The 19,353-nt window shown below is 48.0% G+C and overlaps 1 gene segment (V, D, J or C); it reads left to right on the top strand.

The window, feature by feature from the left end:
* Positions 1-17,502: 17,502 nt before the first annotated feature.
* On the top strand, positions 17,503-18,562 carry LOC115290706. The segment is given in 2 exon segments: positions 17,503-17,622; positions 18,168-18,562. Coding segments are annotated over 2 exon segments (444 nt in total).
* The last annotated feature ends 791 nt before the right edge of the window (positions 18,563-19,353 follow it).

The raw sequence follows: 19,353 nt of genomic DNA, 5'->3' as shown, positions 1-19,353 counted from the left end.
CTTTCCAAGTGCAAGGAGGGGAATTGCAGAATGCTTAGATCACGCTCCCAAAGCTGTGCGGCCGGAAGTGAAGGGTCAGCACATCAAACATACGCCAGGCTAACTTTTGACCCCAGACTCCTACATGTCTGCAACTCTGCGTGGAAAACAGGTCTCTGCTGACTTCTAGTCACCCCAGAAGCTTCTCTTTTATTCTGTCTTCTGCCTTCTATTTGGATGACTGCATTTGCCTTCAGTTAACACTTCCATGGATGCAGGGGAAAAAGGAGGTGTTTCCTCTAGGCTCTGACTCTAATGCTGACTCTAATGCTAAGAAAGCATTAGAGTCAGAGCCTAGAGGAAACACCTCCAGCTCTCATCTCCATGGGTCCACATTCAACATGGCTGATACCTGACATTTTGAGTATCAGATAGCTAGTGAGGGTCATGACTGGGCCTGAGAATAAGAGACGGTGGCTCATGGAATGAACTCGATCTGTGCACTTTCCCAGGGCACGGGGGAGGAAGTGACAGTGACTTGCTGCTTGGGACACGTGCTAATGGGTGGCCTGGTATCTTGGGAATGTGCTCAGATGATCCGGGGATGTTTTTTCAGCCTCTCCCTTTCCTCCCCATTCCTGGGATGGTACTTTGGACTCCTCTCCACTATTCCCAGGCACAAAAAAGAAATCTGAGTCTGTTGTTTTCCAATGGCCTTAGTGCAAATTTCCTAACATCAAAGCACTATGTATCAGTACGTGCCTGATTCGATGCGAGATATTTGGTGCGAATTCATCCTCTGCTATTCCATAAGGTTAAGTGAGGAAACCGATTCAGAGAGGTTGAGAGACTCCCCCAGGGTCGTACAGGTAGAAATCATGAAACCAGGACCTGGACACGGTCTGGATTTCTTCATCATGATGTAATGTTATTCTGAGTCAGAGTCACCTCAGGCATTTCCCCACCACAGAGTGGGCCACCTTAGATGGGCCCACCCTTGTCCCTTTTGTATTGAACTTGACCCTCCGTGTGGATCCACCATGTGGTGTCTGGTGCAGGCCAAGGTGTTTGGTGCCCCTGTGCCCATATGCGGTGCCAAGGTCAATATACTCATCTATACAGATACACTCATCTCACAAGGCAAAGGCGAAGACAAATCAGAGGGATGTGATGAATACACCTTCAACTCATTAGGCATTAGTGCAGCTCCCACAGTTTGCTGGTGCTAAATACTCACGTGGGAGGGACTCAGGTATGGACCCTGATCTTCAAAGATTGTAGAGTTGAGGGAGCTAACAGTGTGAACTTAGTAGCTCAAACCCAAGGCAGGATAGCATGAATGCAAATGAACCACTTTGGAGAGGAGCAAGAATAAAGAATCCCAACATTGGGAAATATTTGGAGGAGGGAGTTTGAGCCAGGCCTCTACTGGCCTTTGAGTCAGATGGGAAAGATAGTAGGTAATTCCAGACAGTCAGGCTAAGATACTAACCTGAACACAGACAGAAGCAGGGGCACGAGGAGTAAAGTAGGGGCATGTGTGCAGCCACAGTGAGCCCATGTTTCTGTCTGGGCTGTGTAGGTTAAGGTGGTGGCCGGTATACGGAGGTTTTCCAGCTGTGATAAAGACGTCCACATCAACTCTCTATGTGACGGGAAGTTCCTTCTGACTTTGAACAAGGCAGTGACATGATGGGCCCTCTCTGGGGAGGACTCTTTTAGGGTTGTTCTAGAGACACTCGGTAATCCTCGAGTCTGGGAGGCAGGTGATGGGGGTGTTGTGATATTTCAGGCAAGAGGCAGGGGGGGCCTGAATGGAGTTAGTCATAGAAGAGACAGAGGAGAAATAATGCACAAAGCTTGGGCAGGGAGGAAGAAGAAAGGGATTTCTCTGACCATAGTATAATTACCCCCCCCCGTGATTTTCACACCCCACTTTCTGGGGAGCCCCGAGGGAGCCTGGGAGGAGAGCCATTGCTATTTCTCTATGTTTGTGGTTTTGCGATTGTACTCAGAGCCAGGGAGTCCCCTCCTTCCTCTGCTTTTCTACATTTGGATGATTTTCTTTATAATGATTGTCATAGTCATAACTATAATAATTATAGAGGCAATAATAAGATTCTGAATGGATGGAGAGCTTTCTTCTGAAGATGCTAATATGCGTAAGGTGGGGGTGGAAGGGGTCCAACAGAAATATGATTAGATCCAATTTGGTAGAAAAAACCTCTCAGCAGTATGGAGAAGACCTCGCCATGAGGGAAGGGTTTCTGGCTTCTGTTCCCGAATAAGACCACATCACCCCTCTTCCTAAGGACAAAATACGCTCCTGCTGTCTGGTGGGCACCTCCCGGGTGCAGATTTGCTGGCAGTGGTGGAGAAGCGTGCTTTGGAACTTCATTCTTCCCTCCGCATCTGACAAGCCTTCCCTGGGACCCATGGGTATAGTGACCCTCTGTCCCTACTTCAGCCTCTCATTGTTTGGCCACACAATTGGCTCTTCATAATAATTCACAATATAGCCTGGCATTTTATAAATTACAAAGCCTGTTTGAATTCACGATCTCATTTAGTCCTTGCCATCTCAGAGCCTAGCACTATGTTATCGCTCCCCCTTTACATTTGTTCAACAAGCACGTATGAAGCGCCAGTCCCTTGCAGGGCCCCGTGCCTGGGTACTGAAGTCAGATACTTTGAGATTAAGTGACTGACACAGATCCAAGCAGGATTCAAACTCAGGTCATCTTCGTCCAAGCTATCTCCTCTTTTCTCCTGCCATGCCACTATCTTCATTTCTAATTGTGTGAATTACCAAATTTTAGCCCTTTCTCTCTGCATGTATTTGTTCATGTATTTGTTTTGTCTTTTCAAACACATGGGAACCTTTTATAAAAAATTAAAGGAACTTAAAATAGCAAATAATAATAATTATTATTAAAGCCTATTTGTGGCAAGGAACGTGTAAATTTGTTTTATATCCTCAATTAGGCATATAGGAGTTGCTCAGTAAATATGAGTAAACTAGAAAGTCTTAAAACTCCAACCTTAGCTCTCTGCTTCCACCAACACTAGTCTCTATCCTCACCTCTAAAAATCTTCCTGACACTTTGTTTCTGAAACATTTGGAATCCCTCCTTAAAAGAAATTTTTTAAAATTTTTATGTTTTTTATTTATTTCTGAGAGTCAGAGAGAGACAGCATGATCAGGGGAGAGTCAGAGAGAGAGGGAGACATAGAATCTGAAACAAGCTCCAGGCTCTGAGCTAGCTGTCAGCACAGAGCCTGATGCAGGGCTCGAACCCACGAACTGTGAGATCATGACCTGAGCCAAAGCCAGACGCTTAACCGACTGAGTCACGCAGGCACTCTTGAAATTCCTCCTTTTAAATTTATTTTGCAGCCAGTTTTTAAAGGACGTCACATATTTTACAATATAAATGTGCTCATTTTAAAGGTAGAAAAATTGAGGCTCAGTGAGGACAGCTTGAAGTCCTAAATGTTTTGTCAAGGCTTTGATACCTGGTCTTCACTGCCCGTAGGATCTTTAGACAGATCTGGAAGGATGGAAAGGCAGAAATGCCTGAAGGCTGACAATTTTTCCAGACATGTGTTCTCGGTGGGTGAAGTAGACCCTTCCATTGTCTGGGCGGGTGCTGCCACCGTGTGGTGGAAATTGATGTCTGCTGCTCTTTATCTGGGCTTCCTAACTGAGGGAAATGCTTCCTTCCACTTCATACATATTTGCTGAGAGTGCCTTGTGCTCTCAGGCATTAACTGCTGGGGATATAGAGGCAAAAGAAAAGCAAGAATTAATGTCTTCTTGGGATTTGTATTCTGGGTTATGCGTTGTGTCTAGGGGGGAGATAGGCAATAAATACAGAGAAAAACAAGATAACTTTGATGTGCTAAGTGCTATACGATGAAACAAGACAATGCAATGGCGAGACTGAAGAAGGGACCTACTTGAGCTGGAGTCCCTACAGAGGCCAGGGACGGGCCCTCTGAAAAAGGGACGCTTATTCCAAGAACTGAATGATGAGCCTGAGTCAGGCATGTGAAGGGAGGTCCCCAGATGGAGCAGGATGAAGCCAGTGGGGCTGGCTTGCAAGAGTGTGAGAGAGTAGTATTTCCAAATGATGGTGGAGAGGCAGGCAGGGGTCAAATCTCACAAAGCCTTCTGGATTACTCCATGTGCTCTGGGAACCACTAAAAGGTCTGCAGTACCTTGTGAGACTCTTTGTGTGTGTGTCTGATCTTGCCATTAAATTGAACAAACAGGTACAAAGAGGGCCATGCTCAGAGCTTCCCCAGGTAAACAGATCCACACTGGATAGCTGAGCCTTTGAGCTGTCTGGGGAATTTTGCAAGCTGTTGATGCCTGGGTACAGCCCAGGAGCAATTCAGTTGGAGGAGCTGTGGATGCGCCCACTCATCTAATCCTTTCTAGTGATTCTATGTATCACTGGAGTTGAGAACCGGGATGTGTTGAGGACCTGGCCCCCATTGTTAAAGTGAGGGCTTGAGGAGGCGGGTCTATGGGATTCTAGGACCTTTGGACTTGGCCATTGGCTGACCATCACCCTCATAGGCTGTGGAAAGATAAGGAACAGGGGAGGGAAAGAGATGGCAGAGCCTTGGGGGTTGATGAGAACGAGCTGGGGTGAGTCAGGACTAGACTCAGAACAAAGCACACGTGGCTACAGGACAATGTATTACAATGGAGGAAGAAGAAACACAAAGCAGGGTCAGATTGAAAGGCAGTCAGAGCAGAGGCCTGCGGATTGGGGCCCCTTGGTGGGTTTGGAGGCACAGTCTGGTGGCTACTGGTTGACCCAAGTTGCCTTCACACATCTGACCCCGCCCAGTCTCCTAGATGCCCCTTCTCTTCCTGGAGGCTTCCAGTCAGAGCAGCTGATCCCAGAGCTGAGGCTGGCACTCCTGGCAGCGGGCCTCAGAGGTCACATTCTCTCAGTCACCAGGCTCTGATGAATCATCAGAGCCCTTCTGGTTGCAAGTGACAGCAAACCCATCCCAGAGCTGCTAAAGCAAAGAGGGACTCTATAGGTTCAGGTTATAGAGAGTTCAAGGGTATGACTTCAAATGTGGCTCGATCCCAGAACCAATCAATGACCTGGGAAATGAAAGCCCCTCATGGATCTGGTGTGGGTCACAGTCCCATCATGGGAACAGGGGATGGACTTAGTACCATTATCCGAAGAAAAGGACTGGGATTCAGGAGAGAACCATGGACTAGAAGAAACCATCAGGTGCTGCTACGGGAAAAGTGGGGGCAAGGGATGCTTGTGTGACCCAAAGCAGCCCATGCTCCCTACAGTGGTCCCATACGATGGAAAAATGTGGAGTTTATAATCTGCCTTGTCCTGTTGATCAGTTTGGGTAACTGTGGGATGAGCTTGAAGATTTTGAGAAAATCCAAGGATATAACCTCATGTGGTGGAGGGATGGTAAATGATACTTGTCACTGAACGTAACAGATGATTTGATTACTCTCTGGTAACAGACCGGATGTACACTGGAGGAGAATGAGTGGCTGTCTTTTTTGGTTTTCCCCCTCTGACCCCCACGCCCAGTTAGAGTAACCCTGGGGAATACGTCATCCACAGTGACAAGGAGAAGAAGAAGAAGGACTCCCCTCCCCCATCATGGTCGGGTCACTTTTAGGCACTTGTTATATAAGTAGAATTCATTTCTGATTGTAAATGGTAGTGGGGATATGCTGCAGATGTGGGTGCTAAAACCAGACTGAGAGCCCAGGGGTTGGATTGGGTGATACTAGAGTGTTAGACAGTTTGTGAGAAGAGTAAGCAAGTCTCCATTCAATCATCAGATTGAGGGAGGCGGAGACACTAGGGCCTGGCTGGGCAGGGTGAGTTAAGGCCAGAATATCGACATGGGTGTTATCGCGCTGTACGTGCTCACGTCTTCATCACTGACAAATTCCTTATTCCTGGAAATACCTCTGAAATGCTCTTGGACTGGCCAAATTGGGAGGAAAATGTCTACATTTCTCCTGCTGTTATCTGTGAACCCAGAACTGTGATCAGTGATCAACAAACAAACAAACAAAATATATGTATATTAACACTCAGAGATTTCACCTTGGCCCTTGTGATGGCCCAAACCAGCAGCTGGGTTGCACACTTGGGTTTTCCAGGTAAGTAGAATAGAGCAAGAAAAACAAACAGGGAAGGAGGAAACGAAAGGCTGAAAGGTTGGTGGGGGAAATCAAGCAAGCAAGAAAGGAAGAGAGGTGTCACAGCAGCTCTTCTAGACGCAGAGGTGGTGTGACTTATAGTACAGGAGGCTCCCCCCTACCCACTTGCCTGGGGAAGAAACAGATGCACAGGGAGAAGGGCATTTTGTCCAAGATCCGGGCTAGCTCGGGGCATTACACTCTCACCTCTTCCACCTTACAAGCTCTAAAGAATGGTTTCTCAGTACTCGAAGGACGTGATCCAATTAGAACCTCAGACACAAACTGGAAGTCGTTAACAACTGAATCAAGGGAACAGGGAACAGACTTACAGAATTAGGGAAAGAGACCAAGCAGAAAGCAGATAAGTTAATTTCCATAATTCAGACGGCAGTGCCATTTAACAACCATCTTGACAGCCTCGAAAGTTTGTCAAGGAAAAACAACCCTCAGGTTGTGAAAACTCCTAAGGAAAAGACACAGGAAAAGGCCAACAAAATAATTTTGTCTTTGAGAGAAAAGCTTCTTCTAAAGATTCAGAGCTGGAAAACGATTTGTCCTAGCCACGTTGTCACGGGTAGCATGTAGTCCGCAGCTGCAGGATGGATGGATGCTGACTCTTGGCCAAGAGCCTCCAGGCACCGCTCTTCCTCATTGTCTGGTGGGTCCCCGGGAAAAAGACCAGTGCCAGCTCTTCCTGCCCCTCAGTCCCAGGTGTTGGGAGAGATTTCTCCAGCAGTTAGAGCTCCTGAAGCGACCTCGGATGACCTGGCTCAGTGCTTCCCAAGCCTCGTTGGTTGCAAGTGACAGCGAACCTGAGAGCTGCCCACCCCCCTCCTCCACCAGAGATCTGATTCTCGGGGTCTCTGGTGGGATCAAGGCATTGATCTCTTAGAAGAAGCCCATGACATGATTCCTTTTTTTAAAAAAATATAATTTATTGTCAAATTGGCTTACATACAATACCCTGTGCTGGGATACGGGAGTGCTGATGCATAGGGGCACATGTACCCCTACGGTCATAGCAGCGCTTTCAACAATAGCCAAACTATGGAAAGAGCCTAAATGTCCATCAAGTGATGAATGGATCAAGAAGATGTGGTTTATCTATACAATGGAATACTACTTGGCAATGAGAAAGAATGAAATCTGGCCATTCGTAGCAACCTGGATGGAACTGGAGGGTGTCATGCTAAGTGAAATAAGTCGGTCAGAGAAAGATAGATATCATATGTGGATCTTGAGAAACCTAACAGAAGACCATGGGGGAAGGGAAGGAGGGAAAAATGATTCTAATATATGTTGAGGGCTGAGTACTTTACAAGCCCTGGGAGGAGATCTAGTCCTTTTAAATCACGGTTGTAGGTGGTTCAAGAACTTTGATGGAGTTTTCTGGGGGCTTTATCTGAGGAAGGTAGATAAGAAAGCACTTTCTTGTATTCCAGCTCAAAGGGATCCCATTCTGGGGAGCCCAGGAACAGCCTCTGACCTCCTACTGTGAGTCCCCACTGAGAATTCCTGCAGGCAGCCCCTGTGGGTATCTGGTTCTGCTGCTTTGCTTATTTCTGATGTGAGCATCCTGCAACAGCAAGTTCCAGGACAAGAAAAAAAACTGCAGACAAACAAGGAAAATGCGTAGTCAACTTCATAGTCACGAATAAAAAGAATGAGATATTAAATAATCATCTGGAGATGACGAATATACCAGAGATAAAACCAGGGACCATACAAGATGCAGGGAAAGCAGGGGCGAGTGTAAAATATATAGCATTAATCCAGATCTTTAAAAAAAAGTCCTCCTTGGAACACCTCACCAAGTAATTAAAATAGTTAGATATCAACAAATCAGTCAACCCTTGCAAAAAAAATCAGAAAAAAAAAAAAATTGAAGCCGGAAGTACTATTAACCCAAGAATGGAACCCAAGATTTGATTCTTTATTTAAAAGTATGACTAGAATAGTCTGGCTTGACCAACCAACAGAAAAGAGAAAGGATATTACGAGGATATTAACTTGTTTTAAAAAGGCAATTATCATCCTAGAAAAATCGTGTTTTTCTCTACTGTTATATATCAGTTCACATAACTGTAACTGCTGGGAATGACTATGCAAATGGAATTACACCGCCTGATAACTTAAACTGTCAGAAAGTCCAGTCGTCAGGTCATACGAGGTCCCAACTCAGATGCCCCAAGAGCAGGTGCAACCAGCGCCAATGGGGAGTGGGGGGCTGGGGGCATGGTGTCACCACCAACATCGCCGCCATCTCCTCTCTTACCACAAAGGATGCTACAGATCATCGTTCCTCTTGTCCTGGGCTGCTGGGCTATGTCCTACTAGTATGGCCAAGGGACATGCCTGAAAGAGGGTAAGTCAGAGGACTCCACTCCCACCTTGCCATTTTCCATCTGTGCTCCTCTGGGTTCCTGAGGCCTCAGCTCCTCAAGCAGTCCTTCCTGATGTCCACCCTCAGCCTCCCATCTGCCAAATGCTATGAGGAAACTGTCTTCTTATTCTAACCATTCGGGAACCTCTGGCCATTGTCACTGTTTCTATTCTCCTCACACATGCCACTCCCAACCACAGCCCTGAAGTTTTCCACGCTGTCCCCAAACCGTGGCTCCTTAATCTTGAAGGGGTCCTCACTCATCTGCCCTTTGAGTCCTCTGACCTTTCCATGCAAGGTTGATTGCCTCAGAGTTTGAAGACATGAGTGACTTGTTCATTGACCCTTTGTTTACTGATCCTCTCACGGATGGTGATTCATTCCTCCCAGAGTCGACGGGGATGACTCCATTTTCTTCTTTGATCAGATATAAGAGCAGTAAGAACGGAAGTCCCTGTGCATTGCGGGGACTGTGGTTGTGGAATCTATGGTCCCTGCTTTCTAGAAGTCCATAGTGTTGAAGAGAAGGTAAAACATGTATACAAACAATGATTAGCTCAAAAGTAGTAGTCGGACCACACGTTCCTCAGGACCTCTGAGGAAGACATGACCAGAGGAATCAAAGAAGGACTAAGGGAGCAGGTAGCAATTATGCTTAGTCTTAGAAAATTTTTAGGATATCATTAAAAATGTGTAGAACTTGAAGGAAAATCCAACCCTTTGGGATTTCAGATGGATGGACAAGCAGGAGGCTGTTGTGACACCACATGGCACAGTAACTCTCTATATTTTCTAAGAGTTTCAGGGGCACCTGGGTGGCTCAGTCAGTTAAGCGTCTGACTTCGGCTCAGGTCATGATCTTACTGTTCGTGGGTTTGAGCCCTGTGTCGGGCTCTGTGCTGACAGCTAGCTCAGAGCCTGGAGCCTGCTTCAGATTCTGTATCCCTCTCTCTCTAACCCTCCGCTGCTCACGCTGTGTCTCTCTGTCTCTCAAAAATAAATAAAAAAAAATTTTTTTTAAAGTTCCATTTTCCCAATAAGTTTTAAAAGGTAACATGCTGATATGAGGATTTTTAAGACTGTAATAGAAGACGTTAAAAGAGGCGGTATAAAATTAATATTGTTTGGGGGCACATGGGTGGCTCCGTCAGTGAAGTGTCCGACTTCAGCTCAGGTCACCATCTCACAATTTGTGAGTTTGAGCCCTGCTGACAGCATTGAGCCTGCTTGGGATTCTCTCCACCCCCCCCCCCACTTGCTCTCTAAGTGCAAAGTACATAAATAAACTTTTAAAGCTAATATTGTTTGGCTGAATATTGAATTCAGTGCAAAGATAGCACATATCTGGGCTCTCATTCCATCACCAATCAGTGGTGCAGACTTGGCCTCCTGGCATGGACTGTCTGAGGTAACTTTTCTGTTGTCAAATCCTGATGCTGGATTAGAGGACGTGTTAGCAAATAAGTGGAAACTGAAAAAAAAATGGTGTGTTTCTAAGGAATAGTGAGTTGAGTATACAACTTTTTTTTTTATTGAGGTGTCATTGACATAAAACATTTTATTAGTTTCCACTGTATAATGTTGTGTATCCTCTACCAGTTTTTCCCATCCATGTGCCAAGGTCCCAGGATTTCCCAGCGGGGCTCTGACCATGACGTGACCGCCTTGTCTCAGCTGGACATTGCATCTTTTTCAGGTTTTTAAGTCCTCAGTTTCGTCTTCAGCCTTTTCTGCCTTTCCACGGTGAGAAAAAAGGCCTGTTGCTCAACTGCTAAGGAAGTCCTCTGGCCCTCACACCTGCTTTTCAACTGTTTAACTCTCCTCAGGCCCTGTCGGGGCCAATGCCACCTAATAGCCAGCTGCTAGAGCCACTGTCCTTGAACACCCCACCCTTCCTTCCCAGACCCCTGCACCATTGCCTCCACCAGCGTATCCTCTCCATAGGTACATTCTCTCAAGTCGCCTTCAGCAATTTTAGCAACGGAGACCCCAGGGCCATGGGTGGGGATCCTGATGACCTTCTGGGTACTGAGTGATCCTGTCCTTGAACTCTTTCTTTATTGGCTGCCTTCTCAGGTCCTTCCTCATGTCAACCATATCTGTTTGGATCCCCTAGGAATCAGGTGGTAGGGTGGAGTTGAGAGAGTAAGAGGTTCATTAGAAGGCAATACCTATAAAAGATACAGAAGGAAGAAGCAGAGCTGGATAGAGAGAACCCCAGTGAATTCTTATGAGAATATTATGAGAATGTTTTATTGGACAGGCTGAGTCAGCCTAGTTATCAGATTCAACAGTTTCATGGGAAACTCCCCGGCCTGGTGGAAGGGCCCCCTCACCACCACTGATCAGAACTGGCCAGACCTTAGTCACCTAGCTGGGAGCTGTCTAGGAAGAATGTGGATTTGATTCCAGCATTGTGACAGGTCCCGAGGGGCCACAGTTGGAAAATGTCAGCTAACTGCACACCTCACAGCTGAACAGTTCTTTCATACAGGAAGACTCACAAAATCCATCTCCATGACTGCCGTGGAAATTTCTGGAAGCTGGGTCAGAGACAGAAGCCTTCTCATTCCAGGGGTTGTAGTCTGTAGAGTTTGGGGGCTTTTAGCTGGCTCTGTTACCCTAACTGGGGAGGCACAGGAGGGCTTTAGGGCCAAGCTGCCACTTTTATTTTGAAATTTTTTTCTTGAGAGGGGTCAGTGAGTCTTTTTATTCAAAACTTTAAAATTTGATATGAGGTTTAGACATATGTCAGGGAAAGAAGATATTTGGGGAGTGGAAGCAAGAAGGAGGTCATGGAAAAGGGGAAATTTCAAGAACTTTCTCTTGTAAATCTTCTTTGTCCCTAGGGAACACAGGAAACATATCAGAGGACCAACAATGACTTTCCCTTCCTCTCTGCCCGTTCAGCATCTTGAAGCTATCAGAGGGGGATGATAGTGTTTAAAATCATTATCTCCTCAGGAGATTCCTAACAAACCATTAAGTGTTTATTTAAAAAGAACATTTTGTTTCTTCTCTAGTATAAACCAAACCAGTCCTGTAAGAATGAGGAGACTTCTGAGGCTTTTCTCACTGGTAAAATTTGTTACAACATTTTCCATCAAGTTCCGTGGCCTGGGATACAGCCATGAGATGGGCTGTGCCCTCTGCTCAGAAGGTGGATGCCCAGATCCTCACCCCTCATAGCTTTGCATGTTCCCCAAAGTGCACCCTCTGCTACTCAAGCCCTAAGCAGTGCTTGGTCACTGCCTGTGGGCAGGGACCATGTCAGGCAGGTGCAGCCCAGGTTGTGGCCCCCTTGTCCTGTGCTCTGGCTGGAGCTGAGGAAGGGAGTGGGGGGCAGTGTGTGGGAAGGGGGCACACATTCTACGGGACTGAGATTGAGTTCCCTGCTCGGTGAGCGAGGCCCTCCCGCCCCCTTTGATCACCAGCATGACTTTACTGGGAAGACCATGGGGTGGGACATCATCAATGCCAGGACACATTTGTGTATTGTGTCCAACTCCTATTCTAGTGGTGACACTGCGGGGCAACTCCCCTCTTCATGTCTCCAAGAAAGGGAGTCTCTGTCATCTGCCTGGAAGCAGGGAAGATTCCAAAGATCCACCAGGTGTTTCGTCCACCTCGATCACAGCCATACCCCACCCCGCGTCTTGGTGCAGTGGCCGTGAGACAGACTCCATGCTCGACAATGATCAGCAGGTGTTCTGATGACAGTGCTGGTTATTACAGGCAAAAACTGCACTGTTCATCTGGTAAATATTAGCTGTGTACTGCTTTATCAACTTAAATTGGAATTAAAATGAAAACTTAGTTACTTACTTGTACAGGTATATTTCAAGTACTCAAGAGCCACATGTGGCTAATGGCTCTCCTACTGGACAGCACAGATACACAGTTTCACTATGACAGAGAGTGCTATTGGCCAGTCATGGGCTAAATAAGATGACATGCGGTCTCTCGTGGTGTTGCAGCTAGAACGCAAGCCTTACCAGCTGTTGGTCCCGATGTTCCCTCCCTGGTGCACCTCTTGTGGTTCTCAGAGCTGCTCAGGCAGGGTGTCTGATGGGAGGAACGAGGCTGGGGTGACAGATCTAGACCAGGAGCCCTCTGCATCCCCCCCACCCCTTGCCATTGTGGCTGCAGGGTCTCCCCCGGCCCACCTCTCTTTTCCAACCCCCCATCTTGTATGGCTCACAGAACGTAGCCCTTAACTGTCTTGTGACCAATATCTTTTCTCAATTCCTGGTTACCTGTTAGCTGCTAACCTGGTCCCGGGTGCCTGGTTTATTCAGAGGAGAGGAATCATTTGGTGTCCCCTACAGACTCTGGCCTAGTGATGGATGTCCCAATGTCAGCTTCTAGAAAATGGGTGGAAAGTCTCACAGTCCAGTTTCCTGGGACTCAACCTCTGAACTCCTGTAAGTTGCTGTATCACAAAGCAGCCATTAGATGGCAGACACGCCCCACAACAAACCAAAGAGAACCCCTGTATCTTAAAAATACGGGGACAGTCATAGAGTGATAGTGGCCCATTATGAACAAGGAAACACCTAGGGCTTGAATGAAGACTCTGGGTATGACAAGAAACACCTGAAAAGAGACACCTGTGTGCTGACTCATAGGGGAAATCTCTTTCAGTGTTCTGCTGTGTTACTGAAAGCCAGGTCCCGCTCATCTGTGGACCGAATCATGAATCCCCCAAATTTAAATGTTGGGGCTCTAGCTCCCAATGTGGCTGTTTTTGGAGATAAGCCTAGAATTTAGGTTAAACGAGGTCATAGGGTGGGTCCCTGTGCTGATAGGATTAGTGTCCTTACGAGAAGAGACACTGTAGAGTTCACTTTCTTCCTACATGCAAGCTGCAAGGCGGCCATGTGAGGACACGTTGAGAAGGTGGCCTTTTGATAACCAGGAAGAGAGCCGTCACCAGAAAGTGAGTCTTTCTGGACCTGGATCTTGGGCCTTCCAACTGCCTGAACTATGGGGAAATACACTTCTGCTGCAGAAGCCTCCCAGCCTCTGGGATTTTGGTATGGCAGCCTGAGCTGACAATATCCCATCCCTACCCGGTCTGGGCTTCAGAGGCCTTGGGAGACACTTCAGGGACCTGGGAAACTTCGATCCTTTTCCTCCTGCTATTCTTTTTTTTTTTTATGTTTTTTATTTATTTTTGAGAGACAGAGAGAGACAACACAAGCAGGGGAGGGTCAGAGAGAGAGGGAGACACAGAATCTGAAGCAGGCTCCAGGCTCCGAGCTAGCTGTCAGCACAGAGCCTGACACGGGGCTCAAACCCATGAACCGTGAGATCATGACCTGAGCTGAAGCCAGACGCTTAACCAACTGAGCCACCCAGGTGCCCCTCCTCCTGCTATTCTGACTGGTGAGGAAGGAGGACTCTGGTTTCATCCTCAGTTGTTTGCTTTAAAGTCAGACATTTCCCCCAAAATGAAGCTGTTAGCCTGTTTTGTTTTCTGATCAGAAATATATCCAGCTGAATGAGCTACCTGCTTGCTGTTCCTGTTTGTGATGTCCATGTTGGCTTCCCCCTCCATGCTAGTGGGGACACTATATACTGTGTCCCAGGAGAGAGGGTCACATCTCCTGAAGGGCCAGACAGCATATCAGCACTGCTGGAGCCTGACCTCAGCAGGAACCAGGAAGAGCTCCTGGGGCTCCTCCTCACTCACGTGGCCCTCTGGGCATGATGCTTGGTCAGGGGCAGCGGTCTGGACAGAAGTCCCCTTCACCATCAACAACGGAGATGCGGTCAGGAGCACAGGCCCCCCTCTTCCTGTCACCTCTTGGGGCGCAAACCTCACCAGCTGTCACTCCTGCCCTGGGGCTGCTGAGGGTCTGGGACCTTGTCAGGGACAGGGGCGGGGCCACAGCTCTGACAGGCATCCCTCTCCTTCTCCTGTCACTGGTTCCCAGCCTCCTCATCTGGGCACCTCCAGTGCGTCTCCCCTTGGTCACTGTGTGGAACTGCAGGGTGTTTGTGCAGCACCTGCTCTGAAGTCCCCTCCCTCACTTCCCCTTACTCCCCCACAGGCCATCCATCCTCAACTTCAAAAGGCAGCCTTGTCCCCTCACACATCCCGGCCCTTGTTAATCTGTGGTTCTGACTCCACCTCAGAATCCTCTGATAGTAAGTGGTGATTCTGGAAACTAAAAAGTAAACTATACTGAGGAGCTTGCACATGGGGACATCCTACTGTTTCTCAGATCTGTGGCACAAAAATCACGTTCTTGCCTACCTGCCCCTCACCTGACCTCAGCTACTGCTGAAGGCTATTAGTTAGATTATACACTTTCCTACAGAATTCACTCATCTCTCCCCTCCAGGACAGGTGGCAGGGATTCAGGGAAATGCCTTGCTATCATATTGTAGTGATGAACCAGGCCAACACTGACGGAGGGAGGCTCCGTGCGGCCCAACCGCTCAGGTGCCCAGCCAAGAATCCAGTGCACCTGGTGAGACATCATCTCTAAGTCAGCTGACACCCTGGGACCACATCACCATGAGAGTGGAGCCTGTGGGCAAGTGTCTGGGGGTTGGAAGAACCCCTTCCATCCAACTATCTCCCTCACCCTCACTCCTGCTCCGTGACTGGGGAAAAAACAACATTGGAGAAAGCTGGGAGCTTCGGGGCTGTGCCTGCTGGTAGGGACTTCTTTTTGCAGAACAGGGGTATTGGCCCTTGGCCTAGACATACAAATATTGAAATCTTTAGTTCTTAACCTTCAAGCAAGTCATTGTCTATTACAGAAGGTGGACCCCTAGATACATAAATAATTACACACTCATGAATACATGTGTATTATAGCTTAACTGAGATGTGCTGTGGTTATAGCAAAGACAAGGTGAGGGTGTGGAGGAAAGAGGGGTACTGGCTAGGGGAGTCAGGAAAACTGCACAGAGAAGAGAGATTTCAAAGAGGAAAAGGGATTTTTAGGGGGATGAGGCGGGGGAGAGTATTACCTTCTCCAGGTAGAGAGGGAGGCAGTGCTCACTGCTGATGTTCCTTCCTCGTTCCCTAGGGCAGCACAGGACACTTCTCCCCCCCCCTGCCCCCCCCCCCCAGGGCCAGGAGTGAGGGAAGACCTACCTTTCTCCCCTAAGAACTGTGTTCTTTCCAAGGTCACACTGAGCTATCTACCTAGCATTTTAGACTTTGCCCAACTATGGGATGCTGAGGAGTTTCTAAATTTAGATGGCTAAAAATCCATTTACAGTGGACGACATCTCCCATGGAGAAGAGGGATGATTACTGAAGAGCTTTCACCAGGCCAGGGACACTTGGTGTAAATGCAGCCTTCACCCCCAACCCCTGTCTCCCTCAGAGGCTGTCCCATTCACCACCAGGGCCGATGCTCTTAGAGTGGTGAGCTTGGTTCTATCACACACAACACAACATCCACACCCTGGTCCCACCAGCCCTGATCAGCAGCAGCAGCGCTAGGTCTGGAGCTGGTTTCTTGCTACCCACTAGCAGGTGTGTAATAGAGGAAGCTGCACAGTCTGTCTGTCTGCAGCTTGATGCTGCCCCTCTCCACTCTGTGACTCTAGCACCCACACAGGACTGCCATCTAGAAATCAGGGGGAGCAGTCAGTGACCATACATAGCCTCACTTTCATCTCTAACCACATCAGACTCCTTGTTTGCATTTCAACCCTTTTGATATGTAGATTCCCCCTTGGTCATAAAAGATTCTTTTGTAGAGCTAATAAAAGAGCTTACTTCCCAATACAATAATCCATTCCTACATGCCTCCTTAAATTCTTGTGGGATTCTAAATGCCAGTAGTGGGATTATTCAGTCCCCTTGGTTTCCCAGAACTCAGTTTCTCTGAACACTGGTAGGTTCTGAAAGCAAAACAGTCAGGGTGACCACAGGTCTGTGTCCTGCCCCTAAAGACCTGCTACTACCTCATTTCCCTGTGTTCTGTTGACCCATTATAGTAGCTGACTGGGACTCCTTTAGGGAGGCCGATGAAAAACAGACAACCAGCTAGACAGACAGACTAAAAGAAGGGAACCAGGTTGAAGTACACAGGCATGCTCCATGGAGGTAGCTTAGAGGACACTGAACAGAGCTTCCCGACATCCCAGGAGGTGTCCCCAGTACTTCCTCCCCATGTCTCTCTGGGTCCTATCCATGGGAACTGGGAATTACAACCCTGACTTGGAAGGCTACAGAAGAGTGCAGAAGATCTGACCTGAGACTCTGGGGCTGCTCCAGCTTCCAACACACAGAACAGAAGGCCAAGGCCACAGCTGTGATCTCCAGGGGGCAGGACACCATCCCTTTTCCTGAGACATGGGCCAGACACAGTGCGACATTGTCAGGTCAGCAGTGTGTGTCCAAATTCTCTTTGTGGACACCTGGCTTCTCATATTCACTATTTTCTTCAACCCCAACTTAACTTTGATTTTAATTACCAGTCTTTGTTGGTAGTAGTTGTGTACATTCAGAAATATATTCTTTGCGATAAAGCAGTTTGGCTTGACAATTTTCTGTTATCTGCCTGGGCTGGGCCTCAATCAATGGTTAACTTGGCATCTAGTTAGAGCAGAAAACAGAGAAAGATCCCATCTCTGGAACACTAGATCCTTGCATGATCACTGTGCAGGCATCTGGCTGACTCCAGGGTGACCTCCATCCCAGCCTCTGGAGAGGAGCCCTGTGAATGGGCCAGGCTTACTGGTCCCACTCAGTCTAGCCTCAGCCTCTGTGGGACCAGAGGCACCTCCGTCACCTCCACCACCTCTTCCAGCTGCAGGGGGAGTGAGCCTGTCCACCTTGAGAGACACTAGAGAAAAGCTCTGTTAGGTCTTCAGACATGCAAATCAACTCCGAGGAGACCGGTGCTTATTTAACCCTGGGCCATGGGCCCCCATTCCAGAGCAGCCCTGACCATTATTTGCCTATCCAGCCCCATCCCTCTTGCTTTCTGGTCCAGAAACAGCAGTTCCAGAGGATACTCCAAGATGAGCTTCCAGGCCCAGCTCCTGTGTCTCCTGGTGATGGGCTTTCAGGGTAAGCCTGTTTCCCGCTGCTGATCGTGAGCTGGACCTATAGCCTTCAGCACAGAGACCATGTGCTCGAAAGGGGGTTGGGGCAATTATAGTGGGATATGTAGAATTGCTTTTATTTAACTCTTAGTAGGAAATCCAGGCACAGAGCCCCAGGCTGACAATGAGGCGGAGGCACAAACCGCTTTGAACCTGTCCTTGGACCCCTGAAAACCAGGGGGCACCCTGTCCATGTTTCCACCCCACGTCCACCTTGCCTTTGGAGGCTCATCAAGGATCCATTTAGGCTTTCAGGGAGGGACTCGTCCATCAGTTTCATAGGATGGGGCTGTGCCCTGTTGGGTCACCTTTCATAACTTGTCTTGGGTCTGAGGACACATCGACAACTATGTGAATTCTTGGACACAGCAAAGGTGGGAAGGTGCAGGGGCACTAGATCTCTAGTCTGTGCCATGTTTGAGCATGGTATGGCTCTTCTGAAGAACAGTGTTTCCTCAAAGCATTTGAGAGAAGTAATACCTGTGGCGCCTGGATGGGGTGTCTTTGCAGACTGCACAGGGTGGCACGTCCTGACTCAGGCCCCAGAGACCCTGGCAGCGCCTCAGGACAGCTTCGTCTCCATCACCTGTAGAAGCAGTGTGGACGTAGGTACCTCCATGGCCTGGTACCAACAGAAACCCAACGAGCCTCCCCGGCTGCTCATCTTTGGGGCTTCTGCCCGGGCCGCTGGAACCCCATCCAGGTTCCGGGGAAGTGGCTCTGGCTCTGACTTCTCCCTCACCATCCATGGAGTGGAGGCTGAGGACATCGGGGTGTATTACTGCCAGCAGCACGTCAGCTGGCCTCCCACAGCGACAGATCCCCAAACAAAAATACCCTGTCTGCGTCATGGATGCTGGTTGTTGAACCCAGACACCTGCTTCCTGCAGGAGGCCACGGCGTGAGAGGTGTGACATGTCTGTATTTGAGATTACACTGAATCTAGACCTACTTGAAGGAGATGGTGGAAGTGGACAGACCCAAGCAGTGATCCGGGACAATGCTTTAGACGGATTTAGTTATTACTGTTCTGTTATCTATTCCAGCAGAAAAGAGCACCTCAAAAGGTAAGGATTTAAAAGACCAACAGTTCATTATTTCCCACGATTCTGGAGGTTGGCTGCATGGCCTCTCTCCTGGTTTGCCGGGACTCACTTGTGCAGCTGCGGGCAGCTGGAAGGTCAGCTGGACTGAAAGACCCAAACTGGTCTCCCCATATTTGCCAGCTGGTGCTGGTTGTCAGGTAGGGAGCCTTAAGTCTCCTCTTAGTCACACACAAGGGCAGGTGTGGCTAGAGACCATGTGCAGGCTCTGAAGGGTTGAATTGACTATAGAAATTTACAAATTAATAATAATGCTACTTTTATTATCACCATCCACTAGCGGTTGTGACACCTTGGACATCCTGTGTCCTCTGTTATGCCACTAGATGCACAGGGCAACCCACCATAAAAAATTTTCAGATCCACAATGTTAACGGTGCCCCCAGTGAGAACCCTTATCCATAGGTTACTATTTGCATTGACATCTACCCTAATCTACTTTTAATTAATATTCTCCCACTTGACACACACGATGAGACCCTTACAGCCAGGTACTGTCATTACCCCCCTGCCAATCTTTGTGCTATTTTTGTCATGCATTTTACTTTTCCATATGTTTTGAAACTCACAATATATTCTTATTCATGTTGCTT

The sequence above is a fragment of the Suricata suricatta genome, chromosome 4 (genome assembly GCF_006229205.1).
Source record: "Suricata suricatta isolate VVHF042 chromosome 4, meerkat_22Aug2017_6uvM2_HiC, whole genome shotgun sequence".
Taxonomy (NCBI): Eukaryota; Metazoa; Chordata; class Mammalia; order Carnivora; family Herpestidae; genus Suricata; species Suricata suricatta.
Note: the sequence above shows the minus strand (reverse complement) of the source record. Positions and strands in the feature narration are given on the sequence as shown.